General features: G+C 53.7%; 1 protein-coding gene across 2 annotated transcripts in view; it reads left to right on the forward strand.

The window, feature by feature from the left end:
• The window catches only part of PRDM16 (PR/SET domain 16), a 338,801-nt gene extending 323,181 nt beyond the window's left edge, over window positions 1-15,620 (forward strand). Inside the window, exons 14-17 of one of the 2 annotated variants that reach the window (XM_040264180.1) lie at window positions 552-726; window positions 8,233-8,466; window positions 9,544-9,718; window positions 10,881-15,620. In XM_040264180.1, the coding sequence (XP_040120114.1) occupies window positions 552-726; window positions 8,233-8,466; window positions 9,544-9,718; window positions 10,881-11,015 (719 nt within the window). In that variant the 3' untranslated portion in view covers window positions 11,016-15,620. The remainder of the gene's footprint in view (window positions 1-551; window positions 727-8,232; window positions 8,467-9,543; window positions 9,719-10,880) is intronic. The other variant, XM_040264181.1, reaches the window with a different exon arrangement.
• Window positions 15,621-16,702: the final 1,082 nt, after the last annotated feature.

Below are 16,702 nucleotides of genomic sequence, written 5' to 3' on the forward strand. Positions count from 1 at the left end.
CCCTGGAGGATGGGGTGATGGGTCAGGGTGGGATGCTGGGAGCCGGGAGGGGGGCCTGGAGGATGGGGTGATGGGCAGGGCGGGGAGCAGGGAAGGGGGCCTGGAGGATGGGGTAACGGGTGGGGCGGGGAGCAGGGACGGGGGCCTGGAGGATGGGGTGCAGGGAGGGGAGGGCCTAGAGGATGGGGCGCAGGGAGGGGCGGGGAGCAGGGAGCAGTGGGGGCTTGGAGGATGGGGTGATGGGTCAGGGTGGGGTGCTGGGAGCAGGGAGGGGGGCCTGGTGGATCGGGTGATGGCTGCGGCAAGGTGCAGGGTGGGGAGAGGAGGGCTGAGGAGGGGGCACACAGGCTAGCCCTAGGGGAAAGCCTGCAGTCACCCCTCAAGCCATCTTTATTCAGGGGAACCTTGTACCCTTGGGTTTCCCTAAGGGGGTGTTCCCTAAGAGTGCCCCACATGTGCACCCCTTCAGCCACCTGTCCCCTCCCGCTGTGCCGCAGAGGGTGGGGTGCAGCTGAGGGGCACCCTCCTCTGATGCTTCCCCCTCCCCACAGTGAGCCAGCATGCGGGGGTCCTCACCAACCACCTGGGGACCAGCGCCTCCTCCCCCACCTCCGAGTCGGACAACCACGCACTTTTAGATGAGAAGGAAGACTCCTATTTCTCTGAAATCAGAAACTTTATTGCCAACAGTGAGATGAACCAAGCATCAACACGAACAGACAAACGGTAAGGAACATGTCCCAGGGTCCCAGGAAGGTCTGGACTCTGTATGGTTCCCTATATGGTCATGCCCACAGCAGGTACCCCACCACGGCACCAGAGGCCCCAGGCCCACAGCAGAGGGCGAGGCCTGTAGGCTCTTCAGCTGGCACCCTGCCACCCACCAGCCACCCCGCCTCGGCTCTCTGCATCTGCAGAGAACAAGGGCCCTGGCCCGATGGCGGGTGTCACACGCTCGGTGCCACCAACACACGGGCCTCAATGCACGTGCAGCCAAACGCCAGCCAGGTGAGGGCTCCTTTCATGAGATCCACCATGCCTCTGGAACTCCAGGACAGGCTCATTTAATTTGACACTCGAACGGTTTCTAGCAAAAGTGCTACTCCTTTAAACACACACACAGGCAGGAAAATGGCAGAATTGGGATCCTAAGATGTAGAGGCTGTAACACATTCCCTTGATCCCAGGCCTCGGCGGCAGAGACTCAGGGACACCAGACTCCTAGTCTTAGGGACGCGCTCCCCTGCTTCTGCAGAGGAAATGAGGCCCAGAGGATTGGGCATCTGGCTCTAACCCTTCTGTCCATGGGTGGGCTGCCAGCCCAGAGTCCAGTTCCCTCCCACCCAGGACCTGTCTGGGCCTGTCTGCTCCCCCCGGCGGGCTGCATCTCCTTCACCCCTGGGGCCCCTGAGGCAGAGCAGGAGCACTGAGCAGAACTTCAGGATCCACGGGCGGGCACAGGGGCTTGGCACCCGGGCTGTTTCTGGCTCTTCTGAGTCCTAACTCCATGCCCAGGAAGGCGATCCCACCTGGTGCCTGGGTGGGCTCAGAGGAGGGGACATGGGAGAGGCTGGCCATGGGCTGCATGTCCCAGAGCCCCAGCCCTGCCAGGCACGAAAGACCTTGATATCGGGGAGCAGCCAACAGAGTGCCTGGATCCATCCCCGGCTCTGGTCACATGTGATGGTCTAATGGGAGCCCAGCCCTGCCATCTGCACCCAGGGTGGTGAGCTTCATTCTGGCAACACTCCGGGCTCCATCTGAGAGCTGTCCATGGTTCAAGTTCTGAGGTCTCCACCTTCAGAGTAAGTCATGGACCTGAGCATGCAGGAGCCAGGCCATGAGGCACATCCTGGCTGATACACGCTCCCCTGAGCTGTGGCCCCCTGTGCCCAGGGCAGAGTCAGACGGGGAGCTGACAAGGGCAAGCCAGGGGCGTCCTCGCTGGGGTGGACGGCCCCCCAATGCTGTTCCTGAGTGGCAGGCCCAGCTCTCAGCCATACGGAGGACACCCGAGGAGAGTCACCAGGAAAGACGGGGTGTCCCCAGAAGGAAGAGGGGCTGGCACCATCCTGACCCCACAGAGCAGCATTTCAGCCAGGGCCCCAGGGGTGGGGGCGTAAGTGAGACTCAGACACCGGCCTCACACCCCTCAGAAAGCCCAGGGCAGAGCCAGCCCACAGACCAGGCCCTCTCCCCACTGGCGGTGCCCCCACATCATTGTCAGAAGTGGGACTGAGTTGGTAGTTGATGTTTGCCAGCTAATCTGCAGAAAGTGCCAGGATGCTGGCAGTTATATTGGGGCCCAGTGTTAACACCACCCGGAGCCAGTGACCTTCTCTTGACAGTCCATTACAACTCAGGAGGCCTGCCAGGCTTCCTGACCCCAGAAACCCCTGGGCCAAACCCTGCCCCCTCACCAAATTCCTCTGTCAACATCCTGACCTCCAGCCCCTCAGAGTGACCTGATTTGGAAATAAGATCTTCCCAGGTGTAATTAGTTATGATGTCAATATGAAATCAGGTGGCCCATATCCGATAGGACTGGTGTCCTCAGAAAAGGGAGAAATTTGGGATTTCTCTAGTGGTCCAGTGGCTGGGAATCCACCTGCCAATGCAAGGGACATGGGTTTGGTTCCTGGTCTAGGATGATCCCACAGGCCTCAAGGCAACCGAGCCCGAAAGCCTGCACACCCTAGAGCCTGTACTCCGTAGAGAAGCCCCACAGTGAGAAGCCCCCACAATGCGAAGCCCATGCTCTGCAACCAGAGAGTAACCCCAACTCTCGGCAACTAGAGAAAGCCCAGGCAGCAGTGGAGACCCAGCATAGCCAAAAACAAATATACTTTTTTAGAAAAAGAAAATGGGGCAACCCCCCTGTGAAGGTGAAGCAGAGCGCATGATGTGTCCACAAGCAGAGGAGCCCCAGGGATCACCAGCAAAGGGCCAGAGTCCAGGGAAGGGGCTGGGAGGAGGCACCGGCCCCAAGACACCTGCATCTGGGGCACCTATAAGAGGCTGAGCCAGACTTATCTGTGTGTGCCTGGGAATCTCTGGAGGAGCAATGGGTCACCAGTGGCCTGCCGCAGGGTCAGGGGCACTGGCTACAACAGTCCAAGGAGCCCTGGCATGCTGGTATATGTCCTTTTGAAGGAGGTTGCCATAGCCACTATTACCCCTACCGTAGTTTGGCCTCAGGCCAAACTACAAGGAGGGAGCACAGACTCATCCATCAGCAGAAAATTGGATTAAAGACTTACTGAGCATGGCCTTGCCCACCAGAACAAGACCCAGTTTTCCCCACAGCCAGTCCCTCCCATCAGGAAGCTTCCACAAGCCTCTTATCCTCATCCATCAGAGGGCAGACAGAATGAAAACCACAGTCACAGAAAACTAACCAAACTGATCACATGGACCACAGCTTTGCCTAACTCAATGGAACTATGAGCCATGCTGTGTAGGGCCACCCAAGACAGACAGGTCATGGTGGAGAGTTCTAACAAAACGTCCACTGGAGAAGGGAATGGCAAACCACTTCAGCATTATTGCCTTAGAACCCCATGAACAGCATGAAAAGGCAAAAAGATATGACACTGAAAGATAAACTCCCCAGGTCGGTAGATACCCAATATGCTACTGGAGAAGAGCAGAGAAATAACTCTAGAAAGAATGAAGAGACAATGCCAAAGCAAAAACAACGCCCAGTTGTGCATATGACTGGTGATGGAAGTAAAGTCAGATGCCGTAAAGAACAATATTGCATAGGAACCTGGAATGTTAGGTCCATGAATCAAGGTAAATTGGAGTGGTCAAGCAGGAGATGGCAAGAGTGAACACCAACATTTTAGGAATCAGTGAACTAAAATGAATCAGAATGGGTGAATTTAATTCAGATGACCATTATATCTACTACTATGGACAAGAATCCCTTAGAAGAAATGAAGTAGCCCTCATAGTCAACAAAAGAGTCCAAAATGCAGTGTTTGGGTGCAATCTCAAAAATGACAGAATGATTTCTGTTCATTTCCAAGGCAAACCATTCAATATCATAGTAATCCAAGTCTGTGCCCCAATCACTAATACTGAAGAAGCTGAAGTTGAACATATCTATGATGACCTACAAGACCTTGTAGAACTAACACCAAGAAAAAGATGTCCTTCATAATAGGGGACTGGAATGCAAAAGTAGGAAGTCAAGAGATACCTGGAGTAACAGGCAAGTTTGGCCTTGGAGTACAAAATGAAGCAGGGCAAAGGCTAACAGTTTTGCCAAGAGAACTCACTGGTCATAGCAAACACCCTCTTCTGACACATGACATCACCAGATGGTCAAACCAAAATCAGATTGATCATATTCTTTGTAGCCAAAGATAGAGAAGCTCTATACAGTCAGCAAAAAACAAGATCAGGAGCTGACTGTGCCTCAGATCATGAACTCCTTATTGTCAAATTCAGACTTAAATTGAAGAACATAGGGAAAATGACTAGGGCCATTCAGGTATGACCTAAATCAAATCCCTCACAATTATACAGTGGAAGCGACAAATAGATTCAAGGGATTAGATCTGATAGACAGAGTGCCTGAAGAACTATGGACGGAGGTTTGTGACATTGTACAGGAGGCAGTAATCAAAACCATCCCCAAGAAAAAGAAATGCAAAAAGCCAAAATCTGAGGCCTTACAAGTAGCTGAGAAAAGAAGAGAAGCTAAAGGCAAAGGAGAAAAGGAAAGATATATCCATCTGAATAGAGAGTTCCAGAGAATAGCAAGGAGAGATAAAAATGTGTTTTTAAGTGAACAATGCAAAGAAATAGAGGGAAACAGTAGACTGGGAAAGACTAGAGATCTCTTCAAGAAAATTAGAGATACCAAGGGAACATTTCATGCAAAGATAAGAACAATAAAAGACAGAAACAGTATGGACCTAACAGAAGCAGAAGATATTAAGAAGAGGTGGCAAGAATATACAGAAGAACTATACAAAAAAAGATCTTAGTGACCCAGATAACCATAATGGTGTGATCATTCACCTAGAGCCAGACATCCTGGAATGTGAAGTCAAGTGGGCCTTAGGAAGCATTGCTACAAACAAAGCTAGTGGAGGTGATGGAATTCCAGTTCACCTATTTCAAGTCCTAAAAGATGATGCTGTTAAAGTGATGCACTCAATATGCCAGCAAATTTGGAAAACTCAGCAGTGGCCACAGAACTGTAAAAGGTCGGTTTTCATTCCAATCTCAAAGAAAGGCAATGCCAGAGAATGCCCAGACTACCACACAATTGCACTCATCTCACACGCTAGCAAAGAAATGCTCAAAATCCTTCAAGCTAGGCTTCAACAGTATGTGAACCAAGAACTTCCAAATGTACAAGCTAGATTTAGAAAAGGTAGAGGAACCAGAGATCAAATTGCCAATATCCGTTGGATCATAGAAAAAGCTAGAGAATTCTAGGAAAACATATACTTCTGCTTCATTGACTATGCTGAAGCCTTTGACTGTGCGGATCACAACAAACTGTGAAAAATCTTTCAGGAGTTGAAAATACCAGATCACCTTACCTGAGAAATCTGTATGGAGATTAAGAAGCAACAGTTAGAACCAGACATGGAACGATGAACTGGTTCTAAATTGGGAAAGAAGTACCTCAAGGCTATATATTGTCATCCTGCTTATTTAACTTATATGGAGAGTACATCATGTGAAATGCCAGGCTGGATGAAGCACAAGCTGGAATCAAGATTGCCGGGAGAAATATCAATAACCTCAGATATGCAGATGACACTACCCTTATGGCAGAGAGCAAAGAGGAATTAAAGAGCCTCTTGATTAAGGTGAAAGAGGAGAGTGAAAAAGCTGGCTTAAAACTCAACATTCAAAAAAATGAAGATCATGGCATCTGGTCCCATCACTTAATGGCAAACAGGTGGGGAAACAATGGAAACAGTGACAGATTTTAGTTTCTTTTGCTCCAAAATCACTGCGGATGGTGACTGCAGCCATGAAATTGAAAGATGCTTACTCCTTTGAAGAAAAGCAATGACAAACCTAAACGGCATACTCAAAATCAGAGACATCTCTTTGCTGACAAAGGTCCGTCTAGTCAAAACCATGGTTTTTCCAGTAGTCATGTACAGATCTGAGAGTTGGACCACAGGCTGAGCACCAAAGAACTGATGCTTTTGAACTGTGGTGTTGGAGAAGACTCTTGAGACTCTGTTGGACAGTAAGGAGATCAAAGCAGTCAATCCTAATGGAAATCAACCATGAATATTCATTGTAAGGACTGTTGCTGAAGCTGAAGCTCCAATACTTTGGCCTCCTGATGCAAAGACCTGATTCACTGAAAAAGACCCTGATGTTGGGAAAGACTGAAGGCAGGAGAAGGGGACAACAGAGGACAAGATGTTTGGATGGCACTAGTGATTCAAAGGACATGAGTTTGAGCAGTCTCTGGAAGATGGTTAAAGACAGGGAAGCCTGAGGTGCTGCAGTCCACAGGGTCACAAAGAATCTGACACAACTGAGCAACTGAACAACAACAACGAATCTACTGGAGTGGAGAGGGACCATCCCTGCTGTTTGAGCCATAGCCACGTGCTGTGTCAGGCTGGCCCCAGGGACATTCTGCACCCAGGCAGCTGTTTGGAGGCCTGGCCACTCGTTCTGGTTTCCTCTCTGTCTGAAGCTGTCTCCAGCCAGACTCCCCTCTCTGTCCCCGGTGTATCCATCCCCCTGCTCAATGAGCGCTGGTGTTTGACGCAGGCTTCCCACCAATGAGCAGGTTTCTGTGCAGGGTGAGGCATGGTGCCAGGACAAAGTGCTCACTCATGGTCGCTGCTCCCACAGAGGGGCTTATATATAAACACACAGAGACTCAGTTTTGATTAAATGACACTCAGGGCTTTGTGCTGTCCCAAGCTCCCCAGCTGTGCTGTCCATCAGCACTCAGGGTGGGGGCTGTTCTCACATTCCCCAGGAGGCTGTGGGCTCTGAGATGACAAAGCCCGCCCAAGGGGACCTGCCAAGACCCAGGGAGGGAGGCAGGACCTGGCTCTGGGGTCCTCACCACTGGTGGACAGACGTGAATCTGATGCCCAGCATCAAGGGAGACATGTTAGGGTCCTGCCTGTCCTGGAGGATAGGTCAGCTGTCAGCAGCTGCACACTCTACAGCGGAAAGATGAGAAGTGAAGACGGGGGACCAAGAACTGAACCACCTGGGGCTTCCCAGCCCTTCCACTCAGCTCTGTATTTGGAGATGGTGACCACTAGGAGAAGACATCCCTCTTGCCTTAGTGCCCCAAGCAGGGCCCCGAGCCTCTCCTGACAGCAGGGGATGGACTCCCATGGGCTGTGTGAGGTCCAGAAGGGGTGGAGTCCAGGGGCTCAGGACTCCAATTCACGAAGCACATACCTTGCCCCCCGTCCACCTCCACCCGTGTGTGGGAAACTGCCCAGGTGGCCTCGGGCCCAACCCGTGTGTGGACATGGCACCTGGTCATGAACTTGCAGATGAACCGAACAACGCCGTTGTCATTTTCTCAAAGGAACGGGCACCCTCTTCCTCACGGCTCGATTTCTCTTTTCAGTGATGAGGACCAGAATGGGAAAGGGCCCCAGCTGCAGGGACCCCTGGGGATGTGGGGAGGGGTCTGGGCTGCAGGAGAGACAGCCCAGTCTCAGAAACACACTCACCCTGGAGGGTTTCCATCGCCAACAACAGCCCAGTCCACACAGCCCAGAGGCCCAGGTCCGAGATACCCCATCTGTGAAGGGCCGCCCAGTCCTGTGCCCTCGTGGCGGGTGGGGAAGAGCGGGCACTCATCAGGGTGGGGCCGCACACCTCCCGCACTCTGAGCCTCCCCAGGGACACCCCTCATGCAGGGCCCAAGCCCAGTGCCAGCTCCCAGGACCCCTTGCCAGCCAGGCCAGCCGTAGTGCCCTTCCTGAACCCCTGAGTGTCCCGTGTCCATGCCAGCATGACGGAAGCCTGCTGCCCAGCTTCATCCTGGTCCTGGGCAGGTGCCCTTCCCTTTTTTAATCACTTGGAACAGCAGCCGAGGACGGAGGTGGGCCGCTCAGAACCCCAGCTCTGAGGGTCTAGTGACGGAGAAGGGCAGGCTGCCGTCGGAGGGGGCTGGGGACATCAGGGATGGCGGGGAGCCGGAGCCGCTGGAGCCAGGTTGCTGCCTCAGGACATCTGTGGTCAGCTCCCTCCGTGTCGTTTCAGGCCAGAAGTCCAGGACCTAGATGGCACCTCCCAGTGCCCAGGCCTGGCTATCAGGAAGCCAGAGGACGTGGAGGAGGAGGAGGAGGAGGAGCTGGAGGAGGACGATGACAGCCTGGCAGGGAAGTCACAGGACGACACCGCATCCCCCACACCTGAGCCTCAGGGCGCCTACGAGGACGATGAGGATGAGGAGCCACCCACCTCCCTGGCCGTGGGCTTTGACCACACCCGAAGGTGGGCACCTGCCCTCTGCAGGCCCTGAGTGCTCGGGCCCCAGGCAGGGAGACAGGCAAGCACCAAGTGGGTGACCTCAGTCCCACACCATCCACCCTGCCAGTGGGGTTCTCTCCTTCCCAGTAGGTGTTTCCACTGCAAAGACTTCTGTGCACAGGTCAGGGTGAGACCAGACCCCAAACTCACACACATACATGCACACATACCTGCACACACATACACACAATGCACATGTGCACACATGCACATGTACACATGTGGACATGTGCACGTGTACACACAGGCACGTGTGTGTGCATACATGTGTGCATACACACGTGTGTGTATACCACATGTGCAACTGTGTACACACCCTTGCTTGTGTGTGCACATGTGTATACATGTGCACACACATGCAGGTGCATGTTTATATATGTGTGTGTATACATGTGCATGCGCACACATGCTTCACCCAGTCCAGAAGCAGAGCAAGGCAGGCGAAGGCTGAGAAGGAGCTGATCAGGGACCCATGGGTGGTCTCCGGCCCTGCAGAACCAGGAGCAGTGACGTCTGTCTCCAACAGGCTGTGAGTGGGGGTTGAGCACCAATGATTTTGAAAGCTGGCAGAGGAGATCCTCTCCTGCTGCGTCCCCACTGCCCACCGTCTACATTCAGCGCCGGTGATGCCACCAGCATTCAAGGTCCTCCTGGGGGTGGCTGGCAGATCCTGCGGGCCCTTCAGAGATGGCCCGCTTCCTCCCACTCTGGGCCCTGAGAGTGGGCCCCCAGAACAACCCAGATTTCGGGAACCAAGACCTCTGCCCCGCTCCCAGCCTGTGCTCTGTCCCCAGGGCCCTGGCGCCCCGCCTGTGCTTGCAATGTGCGTGCACGCACTGACCTCCTCTGCGTCCTCCATCACTTTCCTGTATTCATGTGGCTTCAGTCCACGTGTCTGTGTGTCCGTGTGTCTGTCTCCTGTGCATGTGGCTCGTGGAGACGCTGTGGTGTGCATGCAGGCACGGAGCTGGCCGTGGGCTTCAGAGAGGTGGCCGAGGCCAGACAGGCTGACAGCAGGCCCCTCTCCGGTCGTTGGTGCAGGTGTGTTGAGGAGCCACCAGGCGGTCTCTTGGCTTTGGAGCCGATGCCGACTTTTGGGAAGGGGCTGGATCTCCGCAGAACAGCTGAGGAAACGTTTGAAGTTAAAGATGTGCTTAATTCCACCTTAGATTCTGAGACTTTAAAACAGACCCTGTACAGGCAGGCTAAGAACCAGGTAGGTACCTACCAGAGCCTGCCCCCGACCTTCCCCAGACTGAATGGCAGGCCCCAGCTGTGCCTCCCCGACCAGGGACCGTCTCCTTTCTCTCTGTGGCCGTCCCATGTCTGCATGGGGGACACCCAAGACTCCAGCCCTCCCATGCCCATTGCTTTGGCTAGAGAGACCCCCCCCAAATGACTCCCTTTCCCTGAAAGCAAGGGCAGGGAGAGGTTGAAGGCAGATGAACAAGAGCCAGACCCTCACAAGGGTGCTCCCCCAGTCCCACAGTGCTCCCGTACACATGGGTCCTGGCCCTCAGGTACCCGGAGGGCGGTGTCCACCGGCAGTGCCCTCGTGGCTGCACTGGCCTCCCTCTGCCTCTGCCCAAGCAGGAGTGATGGTAGCCCAGGGTCCTCTCAAGGGATGCTCCCCCGTCAGGGTCACGGGCTCCAAGCTACAGCTATGGCGAGTCAGCAGGGCACAGGCTGGCTGGCACGACTCACCCTCAGCCTGGGGGCTGCAGGACCCTGCTTATTTTCAGCCTGGGGGCCTTGGGGTTCCACTCAGCTCTCCACAGCTCACCCAAGTCTGAGCAAAAACCGTCTGCGTGTCTGTCTTTGTCTCTTTACTAATCCTGTCCGGAGTGTGAAATTGGGTGTATACACCCTGCCCCACCTGCTCTGAGTGGCCCCAGGTCCCATCCACTCATGCTCTGGGGACCAAGCTGGGCTCTGGGCCAGAGGCACATCTACTCTTAGCTCAGAAATGCTGCACACCACGTCCCTGAAATAGCTTTGAGCCACCACCACGGTCATCCACACCAGACAGGGCCCACCAGGCAGGGCCTGCGCCTCCTTGATGGGATCTCAGCCGTAACCACCAGCACCCTGGTCCCCCTGAAAAGCATGCTTGCCTGTGAATCCGTGCTGATCACCAGGGATGTAGGGGCACCTGCGAGGGAGGATGTGCCCCAAACAGGCTGAGGGTCTTAGTGGCCCTCTGCAAAGATGCCACCTCTGCAGGCCAGCCCCCAACACCTTTACCCCCACCTCACCTCTGGGTCTGAGGTCAGTGGGAGGGAGTGGGAGGCCGGGAAGGCATGGGCTGGCCTGGGGTCTACAGGACTCACCCCACACCACTCACCTTCTGTCCTGTGTGTACCCTCCCCTCCATCCAGGCGTATGCAATGATGCTGTCCCTTTCCGAGGACGCTCCTCTCCACGCCTCTTCCCAGGGCCCTCTGGACGCTTGGCTGAACATCACGGGAGCCACGCCAGAGTCTGGAGCCTTTAACCCCATCAACCACCTCTGACCGGCCTGAGAGGGGCTGGGGTCAGAGTCCAAGTGAGGCCACCAGGGCCCCCGACTTCCCAACAGAAATCTCCATGGCAGAAGACGGAGGCAAGGGCCTTGGGAGCCTGTGTGGCTTGGGGCCGAGGAGACCCCTCCTTGTCATCTGTATCTGACCACTCCTCAGCGTCTGTTCCCCTCTCCATGGTCCAACTCTGACTTTTGCAATGAAAACTCAGAACCCGGCATCCTTGGAGCCATCATAGGGTTTCACTGGCTCTAAGCATCAGTCTTGAGAATGGCCTTCAGATGGTACAGCTCACTCTATCCAGGCACAGCACTGGGGGCTGCCTCACAGAGTCAACCCCATGGGCAAGGACGGGGTTTGAACCCCATACCGAGGCTGGTGGGCCTCTCCCGGGTGCCGTGTGGCATCTAGGGAGGGAACGGACATCTGGGCATGCTCTAAGGAGGGAATCGCCCTGACAATTTTTATAAAGAAAATGACAAGAATGATCCTTTTGGTAATCTTATTGACGACAGAGTCTATTTAAGCATGTGGTTTTAAAAATAGACAGTATTTTTTAAAAAAGATCACAAAGTGACTTGCAAATTGTTTTTTAAAAGTAATTTTGCATTGCTTTGAAATCTCAGCTTCTTTGCAAACCCAAACCTGCCTGGGACCCAGCCCTGCGTTTGGGGGTGTTCTTTATACTGTAGATAATGGAGAGATTTTCTATCCCTGACTGTGTTTGTAAAGCCAAGGTGATTCTGGGCACCCTGCCCCCAGAACTGAAGGGCGGAGCCCACTCCCGGGAGCAGTTTGAGACTGTGCCTGGAATCAGATACGATGTCCTGGGCTGGCCCAAGGCTAGGACTCAGAGATGTGCCTGTCATTGTGTGACATGGGATTCGTGCCCGCGTCCCCCACCCAGGGGGAGGTCGGAGCAGGGACTTGGTCCCCAGCGCAGAAGTGGCCAAGCCCCTCCGCCCTGCCCCCAACCATTCTGCAGAAGGCAGGGCCCGCTGGTCATCTTGGGATCTCCAGCACCCACCCTCCCCACCCCCTGTGGATGGACAAGGGGAAGGGAGTGGGCAGGCACCCCCCATAGGGGCTGCCATGGGGTGCACTCCAAGGCTTCTCTGCTCCAGGCTGCCAAGCTCCATGCTCACCTGAGACCCCAGGACACAACTGCCACTTCGCTCTTTGTGTGGGTTCCTGGCGGGCGGGACCCGGCTCCAGAAGGACGGGAGTCCAGGTGCGACCTCCACAAAGAGCTAAGACAGCACAGCCCTGAGGGGACGGACGGCACCTCCCAGGACCCGGCTGCTCTCCACTTGATGGGCTTTAAATTATTCCCATAGGGGCCAATTTCGAATAATTGTTGTTGTTTTTTTTTTTTTTCCCTGATGGAATTGACCTTAATCTGTATATAACTTGTAATTTTTTCTAATTCATTTCTTTTCTTATTTTATTTCTTCCTTAACAGTATTTTTGGCATTAGACATTCTTATTGTGAAGAAATAATGTTAATATAAGTATCTAGTGAAGGACCAAAACCGTGTAATAAGGTTGTGTGTTGTGTGATCAGTAACCAGGGAGTGGGGCGATTTTTAATGTGCCAAATACCCCACGTCCCCCCCCAACGAATCCTGCTGCCCGTTTTCCAGACAATCATGTGTTTTTGTTAAATTTGAGTTTCAGTTGCATTTAAGACAAGTGCTCTATTTATTTCTTTTATTGTTTGGAAGAAAAACGAAGACTAGCATCCCAAGAAGAAGAGAAAAAAACCCACCCAAGTTGCCCTAAGAAATGTGTGAAAATACAAACGGTCATGGAGTGGCCAACCGTCCAGCCGCTCCAGGCCAAGACAATCGTCCACCTGGGCACTGGGGGTTCGGCTTCACAGTGGAGACCTGTGGATGGGGATCCCCAAGGGCGCACAGACCTGCAGATCCTAGCGAAAGGATTTGGCCTTTCTCGGATCCGGTCAAGGTACCACTCAGAGCGCCTTCCACGTGGGAACAGGCTGGAACGTGGCCCCCAGGGCAGTCAGAGAAGCTGCTGGCAGAGGAGCTGCCCGCAGCCACACCCACAAGGATTTACAGACACGGCTGCTCACACCGCCTCAGAAGCATCCTTCACCCCACCCCCCTAGTGGACCCACCTGGTGTGTCACAATTTCCAACTCTCCTTCGATCGAGATGGGACCCCTTTGAAAAGTCAACCTCAGATACCACCTCCCCATTTCTGTAAACCCAAATTATATGATTTCTTCTGCTAAACAATAAGGTGTGTGCTTTTTTTTGCGATTTGACTCTCTCTGTCCAAAGCAGGATGTTTGGGTAGGTGGAGGCCTGAGTGTCTGTTCCCTGCAGCCCAGCCCTTCCGTTCACCTCTGATCTCTCTGACGGTCACGGTTGGCTCTCTGCAGCTGACCTCCTTAAACTCTGACTCTTTCTTTCTTTCCTTCCCCATCCCGAAGAACCCTGACTACACATTTTAAGTCTTGTTTTTTGTCCCCCTTGAAAATGATTAGAGTAAGCCCAGTTTCTCCTCCAGCCTGAGCATTTGGCAGATTCAGTGGCAGGGAGGGTTCTGTCCTTGGACCCTCAGATAAAAAGAGCACTTATTTCCTACGCCTTGTTGGTCCATGAAACCTGGCCTCAAAGTTGAGTGTTGTCCCAACCACAGTCAGCTATCCCTCCCCAGGTCTTCTCTGCCCCCCAGACTCCAGCACCAGCCACCTGCTCAGACCCAGGGGGACGCCCTGGAGGGTCTGGGAGCTCGGGCTGGAGAATTCCGAGAGCCCAGCTTCATAGCATGGATGCAATTGGCGGCTGGCTGGCCAACCAATGCATCTGTGGGCTGGTGGCCAGACTCAGGGCTGTAAACTAGGAATCCCACTGGGCTAGTGTGCCAGGGCCAGGGCCCTTCACTCCAGCCTCGTCTGCTTCCCTCTTTGGACTGCTGACTCTCACCCCCAAGTGGGAATTTGGAAGGAAGTCTCCTTACCCTTCCCTTTTCTGCCCCTCAGACCCCAACTCCCACCTCGGGCCCAACCCTTTCATTCCCAGGACAAGCGGGTAGGACCCCAGGACTGATAACCCTTTGGCCAGCCAGCCCTTCATAAGGGGGACCCAGAAGCCTCTGGTTGGAACCCAGAGGCATGGATTTCTACATCCCACCTGGAACCCTGGGGTGGGGATAAGTGACTGGTGTGGGCCTGAGAGACTGCCCAGCCCTAGTGGCCTTCCCATACGATGCCAAGAGTGTGGCCAGTCCACCCAGACACTGATTGGCCCTGGAAACCCTGAGGGTCCTTGTCCTTCTGCATCCTGGCTGCTTCCTCAGTGAACATTCGCAAAGCACTTGCCTGAATACACATCCCTTGTGTTAGCCCCGAAGCCTCAAAGCACTGGATTGTGGCGTCCCGGGCCCCAGCCTCCCCCCACTACTGCCCAAGTGACTGAAATCTACTGAGCTTATTCACTGTGCTGTCCTGGGAGGGGCAGGGGCGGCACCCCCGGGAGAGCACCCCGCACTGCTGCCTGGGGCGCTGGCGGGGAATGGACGGGGAGCCGGGCACCTCGCTCCCCTCCCGGCTGGGGACGCGGGGACATAGCTGCTCCTGGTCGGTGGAGGTCAGCCGGGTCTCAAAAGCCATGAATGTCTCTGTAGCGATGAGTGATACTGTGACTAAGACGTCCTCACGAGATGCCAAGGAGTGTCCCTCTCCTCTTGCCATTCCAGTGTTTATGTTTTCTTTCTTTTCTGCCACGGATTCGTATTACCACTTGTGGGGGGAAAAAAAAGTAAAAGCAGATAGAATGAAAAGGCAGCTTATGTTTCCAGATGTGCAATTCACTCACGAACAAAGTTATCCTGAAGGCTCCTTTCCACGCACCTCTCTTCCTCGTTCTCCTCCAAACGAGGGAAGCTGAGCCCCGTGTCCACACAGGACTGAGGGCATCCGTACGCGTACGCTGGTGACACTCCAAACCTGTGCGTCCATGTCATCCTTTGCCATCGTTACATTATGATTCTTTTTTTTTTTTCTTTTAGAGCTGTATAGTGTTGAAAAGAAGTCAAGTGTAAATGTCTGGTTTTTCTCCATAATGTTTTTTTTTTTACAAAAAACCATTGAGAAGGAGGCTGGTGTATGTCCCACGTCCCCCGATTGTAAATTTGCTTCTGTTCTAAGTAAACTGCATGGCTCGTGTGTAGTCATTATTGTGTCTGTTCGTGAAATTTTTATGAAAAGGAAAATCCCATAGATGCACTTATTAAATATGTGATTAGAGTCTGCGTCCTCAAGACTAGGAGTCCTGAACTGCCCACATGGAAGACGCAGTTCTTAACATGGAAATCGCTGTGGGAGAAGGAATGGAAAAGACATCAAGTGTAGGAATCATTCAGAGAGTGACTCTGCAGATTTCATTTTGATGATTCTTGTGATAAAGACAATGTACGTGTGTAGAGAAATGTCTTTAAGATGAAGCCTAGGAGAAGCTGATTTTGAGGTTGATGCTGTAGACTAGGACTGTATACCAAATGTAATCTTTCCGATGCTACAATGAATTTATACATGAGATTGATATGCAATAAATCTGTGTGCTTTTCTAAGCCTCTGTGCCTGCATGCTTCACTCAGGGAGAACAGAGGCCTCGGAGGGCTGGGGAGGGATGGTGAGAACGGACTCAAGAGTCAGGGCGTGGCTGGTGGGGAGGCTCACCAGCCCTGATGGAGAGCCCCTTGTGCCATCCTCCTGTATCAGCCCCAGGGCAGGTCCCCTTGCTGTTCCTGTTTTCCAGAAAAGAACAAGTTCAGAGAGGGCACCAACTACCCAGGACAGCCTTGCAGTGAGAGTGCTGGTCTCCAGCTGTGCCCTCCTCCAAGTGTGCCCACCTCAGGACAAGGTGACCTTTAGGTATGGCCCCCAGGTATGCCCTGCTCCAGGTGTGGCAGCCTCCAGGTGTTTCTACTCTCGATCATAGTGGCCTTCAGGTGTGTCCATCTCCAGGTGGGCCTACCTCTAGGCATGGCACCCTACTGGTGTGCCCACCTCCAAATGAAACTGCCCCCAGGTATTCTTACCCCAACATGCCCCTGCCCCCAGTGCCCATGCCCATGAACTCTCACCAGGGCCTCTTGATGGAGGAGAAGCCCATCCTATAAGGCCAGCCCTAAATCTGCCCCCCTCTGAGAGTAGACCTCCCCACCAGCCAGCCCTCCACTTCAGCTGTGTCTGCCCCACACACTGCTTCCAGCCAGGGCCTGAGCCGGACCCACCAGCAATGGCCAGATGGATCAAGGCAGAGCAAAAGCCAGGGCTGCAGGAGGAGCAAACATAGCCCCCCAGGGCACCCTCCTGTGTACCCAGGCATTCCTTCTTGGGGCCCATTTGTCAGGTTGCACAAAGAAATGAAGAATAGATGATGGATGAATAGGTGAATGGATGGATAGATGGATGATGGATGCATGGATGGATGAATGATGGATGGGTGGATGGATAGTAGATGGACAGATGGATGGATGGATAGATGGCTGGAAAAATGTATGGATAGATGTGTGGGTGGATGGATGATGGATAGATGGGTGGATCCACCTATGAATGGATGGATGGACTTATGGGTGGGTGGGTGGATGGATGGATGGGCAGATAGATGATGGGTGGGTGGTCTGCTGTAAGAACCCTCACTCAACAT

This window comes from Oryx dammah, unplaced genomic scaffold (assembly GCF_014754425.2).
Source record: "Oryx dammah isolate SB20612 unplaced genomic scaffold, SCBI_Odam_1.1 HiC_scaffold_21, whole genome shotgun sequence".
Lineage (NCBI taxonomy): Eukaryota > Metazoa > Chordata > Mammalia > Artiodactyla > Bovidae > Oryx > Oryx dammah.